This window comes from Peromyscus californicus, unplaced genomic scaffold (assembly GCF_007827085.1).
Source record: "Peromyscus californicus insignis strain IS unplaced genomic scaffold, ASM782708v3 Scaffold_19__1_contigs__length_69161282, whole genome shotgun sequence".
Taxonomy (NCBI): domain Eukaryota; kingdom Metazoa; phylum Chordata; class Mammalia; order Rodentia; family Cricetidae; genus Peromyscus; species Peromyscus californicus.
In genome coordinates, this window is record NW_026294491.1 from 61,366,950 (window position 1) to 61,383,167 (window position 16,218).

General features: G+C 43.3%; 1 protein-coding gene across 4 annotated transcripts in view; it reads left to right on the forward strand.

Moving 5' to 3' along the window:
- The window catches only part of Znf318 (zinc finger protein 318), a 51,422-nt gene that overhangs the window by 17,054 nt on the left and 18,150 nt on the right, over positions 1-16,218 (forward strand). For 3 of the 4 annotated variants that reach the window (XR_008219950.1, XM_052745476.1, XM_052745475.1), the window contains exons 5-7: positions 498-597; positions 2,983-3,287; positions 8,130-8,330. Coding sequence is in view for 3 of the 4 variants with exons in the window: in XM_052745476.1 (XP_052601436.1) it covers positions 498-597; positions 2,983-3,287; positions 8,130-8,330 (606 nt within the window). In the remaining variant the exon portion in view is untranslated. Of the gene's footprint in view, positions 1-497; positions 598-2,982; positions 3,288-8,129; positions 8,331-8,790; positions 8,891-9,374; positions 9,494-9,778; positions 13,865-16,218 lie in introns of those variants that run through there. The other variant, XM_052745474.1, reaches the window with a different exon arrangement.

Consider the following 16,218-nt stretch of genomic DNA (forward strand, 5'->3'; position numbering starts at 1 on the left):
CCCCTGCCTTTGTCTCCTGAGTGCTGGGACTAAAGATGTGCGCCACCACCGCCCAGCTAAGTTATGTGAGATTTTTGTTAGTTACAGAACAAAATGAGTTATAAAAATATTTACAGAATACGTTGGTAGGGAGGCACAAGTAAGACAGGTCCAGCAAAGGAGGAACCTTGCTCGAGGTTCATGTGGTGGTCAGTGCTGGTCTTAGCTTTTGAATTGATAGAAGCTGTGGTCTGCTAAGAATACGTTATATGATTTTGGGAATCATAAGGATGTTAGATCAGACAGTCCACAGGTGTGGGCTATGGATATTTTAAAGGGAGTAAAAATAGCTCAAAATAGTTTGGCTCTGGTCTTCAACATTTTAGCTCTCCATAATCTTGAAGTTCAGTCATATCACCATATAGAATCTTTGAACACAGGTGCAACTCTCCTCACACACACACACCCTCCTGACCTCTTTTGGGAACTTCAGATGATAACCATTTTCTACTCTCTAGGTTATTGAAGAGCGGGAAAAATTGAAGACTGACCAGGAAGCCAGGCAGAAGAAACTGTTTTCTCTCAGGACTGAGCTGGAGCGGCTTCATAAACAACAAGGTACCAGCCAACTCCTTGTCTGCCTGCCTTGTCGTGTAGATAGTAACTGAGTAGGAACCCAGTGCAGAGGTGCTGGTGCTCAGATGGCGTCAGCGAGAACAGTGTGGGCAGGAACCTGGAGAAAAGTGGGAGTAGCCATGCAAAGAATCCTCAGGTAGTCCTCACTTCTCCAGTTATTAACAGTTCTAGTCTCGTTCTCTCTCTCTTCCTACCCCCTCTCTTTCTTCTTCCTTTTGTATTTGAGTGTCAATTTGTGTTGTTTTTATTTTTCAAGACAGGGTTTCTCAGTGTAGCTCTGGCTGTCCTGGAACTCACTCTGTAGACCAGGCTGGCCTCGAACTCAGATCCACCTGCCTCTGCCTCCTGAGTGCTGGGGTTAAAGGCGGTCACCACCATGCTTGGCACTGCGTGTGTCATTTTTCCTGAACTCTTTCAGAGTGAATTGTAGATATGATACCTTTGAGAACTTCAGTATGTATTTCCTAATAAGAATTCAAGTGCACAATACACTAATCATTATTAGAGAATTAGGGTAGGGTGATGGCTTAGGGGTAAAGGACTTGCTGTGCCAGCATGAGGCCCTGAGTTTAGATTCTCAGAACCCACAGAAGTTAGATACAGTAGCATGCATCTACAATCCCAGCATTTCTATGGCAAGATGGGAGGTAAACAGAGACTCCCCAGAAGCCTGGTGTCTGCAGCAGCAGCAGAAATCCTGTCCGGAGAGATGGAAGGTGAGGACAGATACCCAAGGTTGCCCTTTGACCTCCAGTAGGATGTGTTTCCCTGTACTCATACATGTGAACATGTGCACACACAGAGAGTCTCACACACACACACACACACACACACACACACACACACACACACACGCATGCAAAAGATTTTTAAAATTAGGAAATGAATTGTATTATCTAGTCTACCAATCTCACATATTTTACCGGTTGTTTTATAATTGTCCTTTATAGAAGAAAAAATAAATTATCACATTCAGTTGTCAGTCTTTTAGCCTTTGCCTTTTAGTAATAGTTCCTGAGCCTTTCCATTCATAATTTGATATTTTAGAAAAAAGGTCATGTATTTTATAGAATATGTCTTCATTTTTGTTTATGTGATTTTTTTTATAATTAAGTTTAGCTTATATGTTTTGGCAAGACTATGATGAAAGCAATGTCAAGTTCACATTGGGAATGTCTTTTGGGGAATCTTTGAGACGATAGTAAAAATCACTCTTGAAGCTTCTTCCCACCAGTTTTAATTAATGTTTCTGAGAAACATTTTTTGTTTTGATGTTTTGCTAAATCATGTTTTGATTTGTTTCGTTAAAACATGTTTTGATGGTTGCTAGATAATGATTTTTCTAATTTTATTATTCCTTCCATGTAGTGTGGTTTCTTTTTGAAGGAGGAACTTCTAACCCTACTCCAATTTGTTTAGTCATTGTATGAGTGTATGTTGTATATTCGTTAGTGATAGTAGGTTATCATCTGTTGTTGACATTATTTATTTCATGCTCAAATTTTTCCAAGTTTAGCTAGGGGGAGCCACTTTGAGTTGATTATAGTTTCCTTTTGGTATCTTCTCATCACTTTAAGAGCTTTCTTTTTAGCCCAAAATGTTCTGTGATGTTCTATTTTTTTATTCTATTTCCCTCTCCTCCTCTTATTTTGTTTTTGTTTTTGTTTTGTTTTGTTTGTATTTTTTGTAGCCCACACTAGCCTCACATTCACTGTGTGGCTCAGGAGGACCTTGAACTCCTGATCCTCCTGTCTCTACCTTCAAAGTGGTGGGATTCCAGATATGCACGGCTATGCCTTCCATTTCTTCATTTGTGCTTTTAAAAATTCATATGCATGAGGGAAAAAAATAACAATGCTTCTAAATACTGCAACTGGATAATAGTATGAAAGAGAAGAGAACAGAAAAAGATAATTGTTTCTGTCTGAATTTGTAATGTTTAAAATGAAAAACTTAGTTATTTTGACCTGTAAGGATTGACCCATGAAGGAAGACCTGCAGTTTGGAACAAGAGATGACATTAGGCATAAACCAGTGTAGAAATTGGCAAAGTGTTCTTAAATCAGATAAAGTCACATACTCTTTTCAGGAGACACATATATACAAACCTGCATATATCACTTGGAGAGTTTCTGGAGCTCCTGAACTCCTGTCTGTAGAGCCTTCGCTCATTATCCATTAACAAAAGAGAATATGATCACTTGTCCTTCAACCCCATATGGAAACAGAATCTTACTTGCTTTGTTTTTTGGTGGAAAATGATTTTGTAGTCATATAGCTCTGTAGGCTGCTACTTACAAATTTAAAAAATGAATTCTCTTAGTTTATCTCCCTTGGATTTCTTTTGGTAAACATTTGACCATTCAGGGGAGATGTTGCGCAAGAAACGAAGGGAGAAGGATGGTCACAAAGACCCACTTCTGATGGAGGTGAGTCGACTTCAGGATAGCATTATGAAGGACATTGCAGACCTACATAAAGAGTCAGAAGAAGCAGAAAAGAAGCAATCTGAACTGGACAAAGTGGCACAGATCTTGGGAATTGACATCTTTGATAAACCCCTGAAATCTTCAAATGACAGTAAAGAGTCTACAGAGAAGCCTGAAAAAGGAGAAAAATCTAAGAGCCCAGAGAAAGAGTTGTCACCCTTTAACTCTTCTTCTACCAACAAGGTAATGATACTACTTTTCTGTTGTTTTTTTTCCCCCTAGGGACTGCTGCAGAGGCTTACAAATATGTTTTTGTTTGTTTTGTTTTGTTTTTGAGACAGGGTTTCTTTGTGTAGTTTTGGTGCCTGTCCTGGAACTTGCTCTGTAGACCAGGCTGGCCTCGAACTCACAGAGATCTGCCTGGCTCTGCCTCCCAAGTGCTGGGATTAAAAGTGTGTGCCGCCGCCGCCGCCGCCGCCGCCGCCGCCGCCGCCGCCGCCGCCGCCGCCTGGCACAAATATGTTTTTGAAACAAGTTCTTCCTATGTAGCCTTGGCTGGCCTGAAGCTCACTATGTAGACCATGCTAGCCCTGAACTGACAGACATCCCCTTTAACTCTAGAGTGCTGGGATTAAAGACATGTACCACCACACTCGGTGCTACCACATTCTCAATCTTCTGGTCACACAAAGCTTGTGATTGTTATACTCCCTTACCTGCTTCATGGCCTCATCATGTTGCTCTTCTTTCTTGTTCACTATAATTCATCTAACCACGATTCTCATTTCCTAAGTGCCTTTTTCCAGCCTAGTGATGAATTCATATAAATAAAAGTATTTGTTATTGATAGCTATTGGGGAGTTATATTTTAAAAGAGAATTCTGGCTGGGTAGCTTGTTCAGCAGGTAGAAGCACTTAACTATACAAGCTGGATAACTTGAGTAATTCTCAGAACTGTAAAAAGTGGGATTCAGTGTCATTTTGTTTTATAATTCCAGCACTTCTAAGATGAGATGGCCAGTAGAAACAGAAGAATGAGCCAGAAGCTCAAGGGTTACTGTCTTAGGGTTTCTGTTGCTGTGAAGAGACACCATTGACCAACACTTATAAAGGAAAACATTTAATTGAGGTGGCACCTTACAGGTTCAGAGGTTTAGTCCATTATCATCATGGTGGAAAGCATGACAGCACACAGGCAGACATGGTGCTGGAGAGGTAGCTAAGAGTTCTACATCCAATCGACAGGCAGCTGGAAGTCAATGTCACACTAGATCTAACTTGAGCTTCTGAGACCTCAAAGTCCACCCCCCAGTGACACACCTCCTCCAACAAAGCCACACCTACTTCAACAAGACCACACCTCCTAATAGTGCCACTCCCTGTGTCAAACCACCACATTCTGCTCCCTGGCCCTCATAGACTTGTAGCCATATCATAATGCAAAATGTATTTAGTCCAACTTCAAAGGTCCCCATAGTCTATAACAGTCTCAAACTTGTTTAAAAATTCTGAGATTCATGCAGTCTCTTAACTGTAATCCCCTGTAAAATCAATGAAAAAGCAGACCACATACTTTCAACATATAATGGCACAGGATATACATTACCATTCCAGAAGGGAGCATAGTGAAGAAATACTGGGCCAAAGCAAGACCAAAAACCAGCTGGGCAAACTCTGCAGCTCCATGTATGATGTCAAAGCTCTCTTCAGATCTCCAACTCCTTTTAGTTTTTGTTGACTGCAACACACTTCTCTCTCTTGGACTGGTTCCACTCCCTGTTAGCAGCTCTCCTCAGCAGGTATCCCACAGATCTGGCATCTCTAACATCTTGGGGTCTCCAAGGCAATCCAGGTTTCACCTTCACAGTTTCACACAATGGCCTCTTTAGGCCTCCATGCAAGGACACCCCTGATATATGCCTGGCCTCAGCAGTTTTCCTTAGTTGCGGAGGCAAATTCCATAGCCCCTTTTCTTCTATCCTTTATCTAAAGCCAGAACCATGTGGCCAAAGCTTCCAAGTTCTGCTGTTTGCTGGGACTGATCCACTTGTTCAATTACATCTTTACCAGCTTTCTATTTTTGATGGTTTCCTTTACTGGCTGTCCTGGAACTTGCTCTGTAGACCAGGCTGGCCTCAAACTCAGAGGTCCACCTGCCTCTGCCTCTGCCTCTGCCTCTGGAGTGCTAGGATTAAAAGTGTGCTCCCACCATATCCAGCCCTAAACTTTTCTTTAATTCCTTTTTACAAGTTGGAAGCAGTTGGATGGGATCTTGCCTTGAGGTCACTGCTCCCTTTATTCAATGTAACATCAGGCTTTTCTTTAATCTGTTTTTATCTCCTTGAACACAGGATTTAGTTCCATTCCACTTCCTGGTGCCCCTTTCTCCTCAAACTGTACATTTTGTATTTTTCTTTACTCAGCTTGCTTTGTTTCATTATAGATCTTCATAAGAGTGATTAATAACCACATGACAGAGTCAATACTAGGCTGTTTTGAAATTTCCTCTACCATTAATCCAAAACTGGTTAATTTAGTCTCAAGCAGACTTTTCAGACAAGGACAAAAAGCAGCTACATTCTTGGCCATAAAATCTTAAGAACAATCTTTAGGCCACATATTAATATTCTCCTCTGATTAGTTGTTCTCTGAAACCTCTTGAGACAGGCCCCCACAGTTCAAATCAACCTCAGTACCACTGTCTTCCATCCTCCTCTTAGTATGGCCCATTAACCCTCGCTTAGAGCATTACACTGCTTTCCTAACCCAAAGTGCACATTCCTCCAAACAAAAGCGTGGTCTGGCCTATCATAGCAATACCCCAGTCCCTAGTATCAACTTGTTCTTAGGGTTTTATTGCTGTGAAGAGATACCATGACCACAGCAACTCTTATAAAGGAAAACATTTAGTTGAGGCTGGCTTACATTTTTGGAGGTTTAGTCCATTATAGTCATGGCGGGAAGCTTGGTGGCACACAGGCAGACATGGTGCTGGAGAGGTAGCTGAGAGTTCTATAACCAGATTAGAATGTCAGGCAGCAGGAAGCGAATGTCACACTTGACCTGGCTTGAGCTTCTGAGACCTCATAGTCCACCCCCTAGTGACACACTTCTTCCAACAAGACCACACCTCTTAATAGTGCCACTCCCTATGGGCCTGTAGGGGCCATTTTTATTCAAATCACCACAGCCATCTAGCTTAGAATATACATCATAGCAGCAGAAACAAAAGGTTTCTTTCCTTGGGGCTGGAAAGATGACTGAGAGGTTAAGAGCACTGGCTACTCTTCCAGAGGACCCAGGTTCAATTCCCAACAATCACATGATGGCTCACAACCATCTCTAGTGAGATCTGATGCCCATTCTGGCATGCAGGAATACATGCAGGCAGAACACTGTATACATAATAAAAAAATAATAATAAATTTTCCTTATATCTTTCCTCAATAAAGTAGAAGGCAAGAACTGATTCCACATTTTGTTCTCTGATCTCCAAACACATGCCTTGGCATACATGAACCTACATGTACACACACACACTCTGCATGGAGTTGTTAAAGTTAACTTGTGTTGGTGACTTTTAGGCAGTTTAGGAATATTTGATGTGATCCCTTTAGGTCAGTCTGTGGACATTACTGTCTGCTTTATGTATGTGTAGCATTGGCTTTCCATATGTACCAGGACACACAAGAACAGTGATTTGACCTGTGACTTATTTTCTTCATATTCTTTTTTTTTTTTTTTACAATATAATTTAGTTCTACATATCAACCACGGATTCCCTTGTTCTCCCCCCCTCCTGCCCCCCTCCCCTTCTCCCCAGCCCACCCCCCATTCTCATCTTCTCCAGGGCAAAGATTCCCCCGAGGATTGAGATCAACCTGGTAGACGCAGTCCAGGCAGGTCCAGTCCCTCCTCCCAGACTTGAGCTTTTGACCTGCTCGCTGCCTTTCACATTTCCTCTTCTCTCTCTAGTTATTTTGATTTTGAGTTAGCATATTTGTTTCTATAGGTAATACATTGAACATCTACTAAAGGGCATAGTGAGATGACTCCTTCCCACTGTTCTCTAGTTCCCGTCAACAGCAGCAGTCAAATCATTCTACAGTCTTGGCTAGTCTCTCATATCTCATATACACACACACACACACACACACACACACACACACACACACACATACATATACATGTATACACATATGTATATATATATGATGTTATAGATATACACACACTTATGTATGGATGAACATACATATATAATTATTTTATTTAGGTGTATGTGTGATAGCACATGTGAGGAGGTAAGAAGACAACTTTCAGGAGTTACTTCTCTCCTTCCACTTTGTTTTTGAGGCAGGGTCTCTCTTGGTGTCTCTGCTGAGCTTCAAATTACAGGCTGTCTGGCCCATGAGCTTCCAGACATTTCTCCTGTTTCTTCCTTCCACCTCTCCCTAGGAGGGCTAGAATTACAAATGTATGACACCAAATTTAGTGGTCTATATGAGTTCTGGAAATCAAACTCAGATCATCAGGCTTTTACCTGCTGAGCCATCTCACTTATCCCGTATGATCTTGATATTCTTCTAGAGAAACTTTAGGATATATAAGTATATGTGGGTTTTTTTTAAGATTCTATATTTTTATGTGTATGAATAATATGCCTGCATGTATGTATACCTCATGCATGCAGTGCCCTCAGAGGCCAGCAGAGGGTGTCCAAGCCCCTGGAACTGGAGTTACAGGCAGTTGGTTGTGAGCCATTATGTGGGTACTTGGAACTGATTCCTGGTCCTCTACAAGAGCATCCAGTGCTCTTAAAAGCCATCTCTCCAGCCCCAGTAGTTTTGTTCTTGATATGAAAGAACTGTAGGGTCTAAATTATTTTCTTGAGCTTTGAATGCATGCTCAATCTTCTATTAAGATTCTCCCCATCTTATATAGCTTTTTATTTTAGGCATTAGACATATGGTCATTCATAATTCCTATGGTCATATTTCCTATAATTATAACCACCTGTTTTAAGAGTAGATAAATCTATTAGTCTGCCTTGAATTATTTGTAAGTGTAAGTTTTTCTCTCTAGGAATCAAAAGTAAATGAAAAGTCCTATATTAAGAGCCCTAATTCTACTGAAAGCCTCCAGCCAGCCTCTAAGCAGTCTGAGCAGCCTGTTGCTGGTTATGAGTATTACGACGCTGGCAATCACTGGTGCAAAGACTGCAACACCATATGTGGGACCATGTTTGACTTCTTCACGCATATGCACAATAAGAAGCATGCACAGGTAGGTGTCCTGACCACTGTTGTTTCCGCTATCCCCTCACTCCTCTCCAACTGCTATGCATCCATCTGCATTACAAAGCTGGAAAATGAAACGTTCTCAAATGGACAGGAGCCCCAATCTGAAGAGCCAAGAGATAAGAACAAAAGAGATACTCTCCCCAGGGCTCAGTTCAGGGGACCTACTAGAACTAAACACCATCCAAGTGTAAGTGAGGCTTCTGTCTCTTTTGATTCCTTGAGTACCTGAATTTTTATTTGTCTGTTTCTAGTACTTGAGCTAACGCGTTTTTACCTTTTCCACAGGTGATTCCGTTTAAACAGTTGGCAGAGTTGGTGGGTGGGGGTGGGTAGCTAAGGACTACTGGTTCCCTGGTCTGATATTTAGGGGAAGAAAAAGAGAGAAAAATGGGTCGTTGAGATTTTAGTGCTGTTGTGTGAGCGCCTCTGCCTCTTGCAAATAGACACTGGATCCCTACAACAGACCTTGGGCTTCAAAGACCCAGAGTGAGGCTAAGCAAGACACTGGAAAGCGAACTGACAAGATAACTGTTCCTGCAAAAGGTAGGTTTCCTCCCTCCCTGCCCTTTCAACTAAAATCTGTAAGATTTTGAAGTGTTTTTTATTAAGAAGTTTGAGAAGTCAGATGCCTTTGAAATTTTGCTTCTTGCCTTTGTAAGTAGTCATTGTGCTTACTGCATCTGTTTAGAGATGATCCCTGAGGACTTAGTACCCACATGAGAGCCCCTCATGCAAATGAGGGAGTTAACTATTTGAGAACATGGTTCTTAAAGCTCCTCTAAGATGCTCGGTGCATGTTAGAGTTTAAGGAGTGGACCTGGCTAGGGGTGTACCCAAGAGGTAGAAAGACTAGCTCTAGAGTTCAGGCCTTAGGCTAGAAAGAGTGTGTCCTTAGGAGTCATTTAAATGCCACTTCTGACGCCACAGTGGGTACAGTCATCTTACTGCAAAAGAGGGATGGCATTTGCCTTTGGTTGCTGTCATTCTTGATGGAAAAGGCTTGCTTCCTCTTTTCTATTTCTTTCAGGCTCTGAGTTTCTGATTCCCATCACTGGATTTTACTGCCAACTTTGTGAGGAATTTTTGGGGGATCCAATTTCTGGAGAGCAACATGTGAAGGGTCACCAGCACAATGAGAAATACAAGGTTGGTCTGTGTAGTCCTTGTGGGGCTCCCCACTTTTCTGTTTAATTCCATTGACTTTGTCAGATACCAGCGTTAGAAAGTGGCTGACATTTCACATCCCATCTAACCACTAGGAAGTTCTTGGTCCTAGTGAGAGATGCTAAGTTAATCAAATTATCTGTAGTTCTTGAAAAGATTTTCCAATGATTTATTCTTAAATGAGTTCGAGTAGTGGCAAGGGCCAAGACTTTCTCTCTTATAGCAACTTGATAGTTTACTGAGCCTCTTCATCTTTTCTCTTTCCAGAACTATGTGGAAGAAAACCCATTGTATGAAGAACGAAGAAATCTGGACCGCCAAGCTGGCTTGGCTGTGGTCCTAGAGACAGAGCGACGGCGGCAGAGTGAGCTGAAGCGCAAACTCAGTGAGAAACCAAAGGAGGAGAAGGTAGACAAAAAGGCAAAGGTTGTCCGAGAACCGAAGGAAGAGGACAAGGCCTCCACAGACTTGGAGGACCAGCTGTGTGAGGGTGGGGACTCCCCTGAAAAGGGTGACGTTAGAAGGCACGCTAGCCTCAAACTCCCCGGAAGAGAAGAGGTAAAGAAGGAGTCATCAGTAGCATCTTCTTTTGGAAAGTTCAGTTGGAAGAAGCCAGAGAAAGAAGAGGAAAAAAGTTCAGCAGTGGCCCCAGGTGCCCCTAAGGAAGACACTATGGAAAACAGTAAGGACAAAGATGATGGAAAAGCTGAAACCGGAAAGGCAAAACCCATCAAAATCAAGCTTTCTGGGAAAACTGTTGTTGCGCATACCAGCCCCTGGACACCTGTTGTTACAACTTCAACACAGACTAAGATCCGACCCAACCTGCCTATCCCATCCACAGTACTCCGCAAATCAGGGTCAGCCACAGTGAGCAAGCCTGCCCCTCTTAACACCTTTCTGTCCATCAAGTCCTCTGGGACGTCTGCCAGACCTCTGCCAGTGGTTAAAGAATCTTCATCTGATCTACTCTTGCCTCCAGATATCATCTCCAAAGCTTTTGGAGGGGAAGAGGTGATTCTAAAAGGATCTCCAGAGGAAAAAGTGGAACTGGCTGAAAAGAATGAGCCATCCCAAGTACCTGAGCAAATGTTGGCTCTGCCACCACCGCCTCCACCACCACCACCTCCACCTCCACCTCCACCACCCCTGGTTATACCTCCTCCGTCTGCCCCATCTCCTACTCAAGCAAATGTCTTAGCTCCAGTGAAATCCGATTCAGTTATATCTCAGACTCTCAGTAGTGGCTTCCAAGGTCCTAAGATTTTGAACCCCGCTTTGCCTGTAGCCTTCACGGCCTCAGAACAGCCAGTTGCTATTCCTTCTGATGAGACAGCTCCTGGGGTGAGTGAGAGTGACCGCGACCAGACCCTAATCTCTATGTTAGTGCGGCCTCCACCACCCCTCTCAAGCGTATTCAGTGAGCAGGCCAAAAAATTAGAAAAGCGAAACCTGTGCTTAGCGACAGCCAATGCTAAGGACCTGTATGATATATTCTACAGCCGTGGTGGGAAGGGAGCCCATGAGACTAAGCTGAGTAGTAGTCCATTGGCCAACGGGGAAAGTAGCAGCCTCTCCAGAACTGAAAGTTCAGGTATCTCTTCCACTGCTGCTTTGAACAGTAGTGAATCCCCAGAGGACCTGCCTCAAGACAGTGGTGTGGTCACTGCTCCTGTATTTAGCCAACTTGAAGATTCCATTTCAAAAGGTCTGGTGTCTGTAGAGAAATGGTCAGTTGTAGAGCATATAGATCCCCAAAGTAGAGACAGCAGCTATAGCTTCCTACAGCCTCTGACAAGGTTGTACCAAAATAGGCCTTATGAAATGGTTACCCCAAAGACAGAGACTTCGGCCATGTGGACTTCTGCTTCCTTCCAGAGTAACACTGATAAGGATAGCCCTCCAGAGGGGAAAATCAAATTTGACCTGGGAGAGCCAGGGACATCTGGTACAGACTCAGCTTCTCATCTATCAGACACACACTGTCATACCAAGGGGTCTCAGAAGTTGGTAGAAACTAACTTTGTAGATAGCCAAAACAAGAACCAAGAGTTGAACCAGTCTGAGAACTGTAGAGAAAGAGAAGTGAAGAGAAATACTGAACTAAAAGGAAAGGGAGCAGTTGAAGAAGGAGCAGGAGCCAACATTGGACTCCACAGCGTAGAAGATTCCAGTTTGAACCACGGCCACAGAAACACATGGGAAGGAGAAATAGGACAACCCAAATTATCAACAACTGACCAAGAGGTGGAGCGGTCCAGGAAGTTGATGTCAGGCCATGAAGACCCAAGACAAGCAGGAATTGAATTGAGTCAGTCTCCCTCTTCCAAAAGGGCAGAAGTAGATTCATTTCCATCGTTGCTCCAGAGTCCAAAAAGTATGCCTGAATTACTTCTGCTGTCCCCACCTAGATCAGATATGTGTTTAAAGAAACCAGAGGCTTGGGAGAGCCCAAAGAAACTAGGAAGGAGCCCAGAGAAGCTAGGGGTGGAAGCTGTGGAGCTACAAGACCCCTGTCCAGAACTAACAGTGACAATAGAAAGCAAAGCCCTGGAAAACTTGGACGCTCCACACTTAAAGGTAGAGGGGCTTGATGCCCTGAAGAACCTGGGGGATGTGTGTGCTGATTTCTGCAATGCTCAGGTAGAACGAGCACATAGATCACCAACAGCCCCGTCCCAGAAAATGTGTGAAGACAATTCTGTACTATCTGTAGTGTGTAATCCTTCCAGCCCCACTGACTTTGAACCAATACCGTCTTTTTCTGGGTTTCCGTTAGAATCTCCCAAAACTTTGGTGCTTAATTTTGAAACAGAGGGTGAACATAGTTCATCTAATTCCAGAAATGGGAGAATCACCTCCAACTGTCTAGAAACAGGACACCCTGTAGAAAACATTGACCATGACTTAGGAGGTGAGAGAACGCACCAGGCCCTTGACTTATTGGCTGGAGGAATGTTGTCTGAGGAAGTAAAAGAAACTTCACAATTACCGAAAGATTTACTCAGAATGGAATCCACAACAGTCAGTCCTTCAGGCCTTGGACCATCTCCTTGCCTTCCAGACCTTGTTGATTTTGTCACACGGACAGCTGGAGTTCCAAAAGAGAAAATGTGCTCTCCGCTCTCTGAGCCAGATGACTTTCTTACGTGTAATTCCTTGGAGATGGGCTCACCACCGCTGGGAGTTCTGAATGTACCTGGTTCAGAGGCAGTTCCTCAAGTAAGTGCAGACATTGGCAGTGCTGTGAACTTGGTGAGAACTCCACCCTCGGCGTCCCCCTCAAGGGATCAGGTAGTCAGAGGCAATCTAGGCCCTCAGGAAATGTCTGAACAAGAAGCTGCAGTTGATGTCATCCCAGACCACATAAGAGCAAGTGTTCAGGACTACGACAGCCAGGACTACCTGAATGGATGAGTCATACTGGGTTGTAGAAATTGGAGCCCAGCTGATCCAGGACTAGTTGGCAATCTGGAACCTTCACAGTAAATGTTCATGGGAGCTAAGAAAATTTGCCTGTTTCTCCCACTCCTTTCCCTTTGAAATATTAGACAAATCGGTCTTAACTTCTCTACATATCTGTTAAAAATATTTTCTGTTAATTTTTTAAAATTTTTGGCCAAAATCTTTTCTCTTTGTCATTAAAATCCAATGTCTCTCTGGCTCACCTTAAAGTGTGCTTTGATTCGGGCTGTGAGGAGTGTGAGGGGAGGGAGACAGCTGACTCAGTTACTGTGGTGTATTCCTGCCCACTTTTCTGGGCAGTTGTTGGCTCTCTGGGAGAAACACCAGAAAAGCTAGCTGAAATGGAAAACTCGTGAAGAAAGACTTGTTCCTCCCTTAGGTTTCCATTCATTCGGAAGAGACTGCCTTACCTTGTTAGAAATGCGCAACGTGAGTAGCTCTTGGGCTTGCTGTTTAACTTCTCTTACTGGCATGTTAGCTCCATCCTTCCTTACCTTGTTGCCTTGGCTTCAGATGGTCCTGGTCACTTACAGACTTGTTTGGAAATGGCCTCGGTAAACGAAAGAAAGCTGGCAGGCTCAGGTTTTTAAGACAGCAAACCGGTAAGGCTTATTCGTGACTCAATACCAGAGCGTTTGTGTTTCTGAGGTCACTTTTAGTTTTGAAATGGCCTTTGCTCCTTAAATTGTGATCCGGTAACATTGATGTTAAATTATCAGCCATTTCTGTTGTGAACTCTAGCAGATCTGAAATTGGGATTGGACGAATTCTGTGTTCCACAAGCATAGATGTAACCCCTCTACCTCTCCCTTACCCAAGTTATTACTGCCATAGTGTGATGTTTGGGGTTGTACATTGTGTTTAATAAAAGATTAAAGAATTGATGAAGTTGGCTTGGACAAGTTGAACTGTTTTCAATGTGTTAATGTTTTGGAATAAATGTACTCATCTCATACTTCTTTCTGGATGTTTGTCTTGACACCATACACATTTGCGCTTCACAGGAAACTAGACTGGTGAACTGCTGCCCTGCTGTCTACACAGCCTGCAGCTGTCCTTCTCTCAAGCCACTTCCTGCTTGTCAGAAGAGTAGGTTGTAGAGTCTGTACCCTGTGCTGCCTCGGTGTGAAGAAAAGACAGAACTAGTCTAGTACTGGGATCTCCTGTTGGGAAGCTCTTTCTATAAGTGCCCTTGTGTTGGCTCTCCCTGGGTGCTTCTGGAAATGGAGCTCCAGCAGGACATTCAGGTGCTGGAGCAGGATGCACTTGGGAATTGGGGCCCAGGCCTTGGGCTTTGTACACTCTGTTCCAGTTTCCTTCTGCCGTTCCTTGGCCAGCAGTTTGTAACCTGGCTTAACGGAGACTTGAGCAGAATCAGCCTTACCAATCTCTTTCTTTAGGATTCCTTCCCTGTTTCCTTATACAGACTCCCTAGATTGCGTTTGGTTTTTCCAGAGCCTAAGTTAATTCCAACTTACCAGTCATGGCCTCTGTTGTGAAAAGGCATGGGTGTGAGAGACCTAGATCCTTGAATGTCTCAGCCATTTGCCATGATTTTGGACACGTTGCTTTACATCATCAGAGTTGGCATGTTGTATTTGTTCCTTTAAAGGTGAGGATTATTACCTCATCTCAGAATCAAATATTTACCTGAGTAACCTTTGATCTACTTTTTCAAAGTAAAGTGTTGGTGTGTGTGTTTGTGTGGTGTGTGAGAAGGCATGCACATGGATGTCAGAAGACAACTTTGTGGAGCTTGTTCCAGGGATTGAACTTAGGTCATCAGGCTTACGTGGAAAGCACTTGACACACAGGTCCTCCAGCTCTTTTTAAACGGAAGTTTGAGTTGAATGTACTCTTGGCCTAGAAACCGTAGAGTGACTTGAGAAAGTGCTCTGTGGAAAAACTGAAATTCCGGTGGGTTTCAGAAGAGATCCGTTTCTTCAGAAGGCGTCTCCTTTCCTACTGGAGGAGGTCGTCTACAGAAGTTTGGGGAAAGATAAGTTAAAATGCCAGTTTGTGCTCACTCTCAGGCCTCAGTTCCACTTCTCTTTGGGAAGAGGAATTAATCCTACTTTTCAGAGTAAGAATCTTTCCCTCTAGTTTAGTAGGGCTAGAGAGGCTGGGAAGGGAAGAGGCAGTATGTAAGGGCAGACTGGTTTCAGCTGCTGGATCTGCCTTAAACTGCATAAAGAACTTTGAGCCTTCACTTTAAAAAACTGAAGAATTGCTTTGAGGTCTGTTTCAAAGTCGTCTATAAATCCAGGGTTTCTTGTAGACTATTCCCTTGTAGGAGTTGAAGGAATGCCATTCTTCAGATCTGCCCTAAACCAGCACAGGGAACCGACCGCTTTTAGGACACTGTAGTTTGCAGGATGTGCTGTTGGCTCCACCCGTTGGTTAATGACGTCTAGCTTTGGAGCCCATCCAGAAAAGCCAGGTGAAAGAAAGTAAGTGCAGAAGTCTAGCCCAGGAGCTGGCACTTAGACATTTTACTGTTTGTTATCACAGTACTAAACGTTTGACCTTGGAGATTAGGAGTGGGCTCAGATCTTTTACATGAGCTGTGCTGTAACAGAATTATGGTTAAGTCAGGAACAATTTTTTAATTTATTTTTACTTTATGTTCATTGGTATTTTGCCTGAATGTATGTCTGTGAGGACATCCGAAGCCCTGAAACTGGAATTACAGACAGGTGTAAACTGCCATGTGGTTGCTGGCAATTGAACCCGGGTCCTCTGGAAGAGCAGCCAGTGTCTTAACTGCTAAGCCATCTCTCCAGCCCGCCAGGGACAATTCCTCCTGGATGACTTAAGCAATGAGAAATTAGCAGTAATGTTTAAATGTGGACAAATGCCTATTTTTGCCCTGTTTGTTTACATTACCACCTGAAAGTGCTCTTTGCTTTGTGAATGCTTTTTTCCTGCCTTACATGCCAACTTTCTATTTATAACTGGTCTCACAGAGCATGTAATACTTGAGTGATCTTTCTGCTAACCCTGCTGAGCAATATAGTAAAATACTCCTACCTAACCATCCCACTTGATTTCTAAAAAATGAAAAAGTGAAAAAAGTGTTTGGGTATGAAGCATGTGAAAATACATATCTTATCAGATCTCCAGCTTCTGGGACTGAAGAAAATGGAGAATGAACACACATAATATAAAAACTGTGTGGTGGGGGGTGGGGTGGTGGGGTGTGTAAGTGGAGGAGGCCTCAGAGGAGAGAGCCTGTAGCAGAA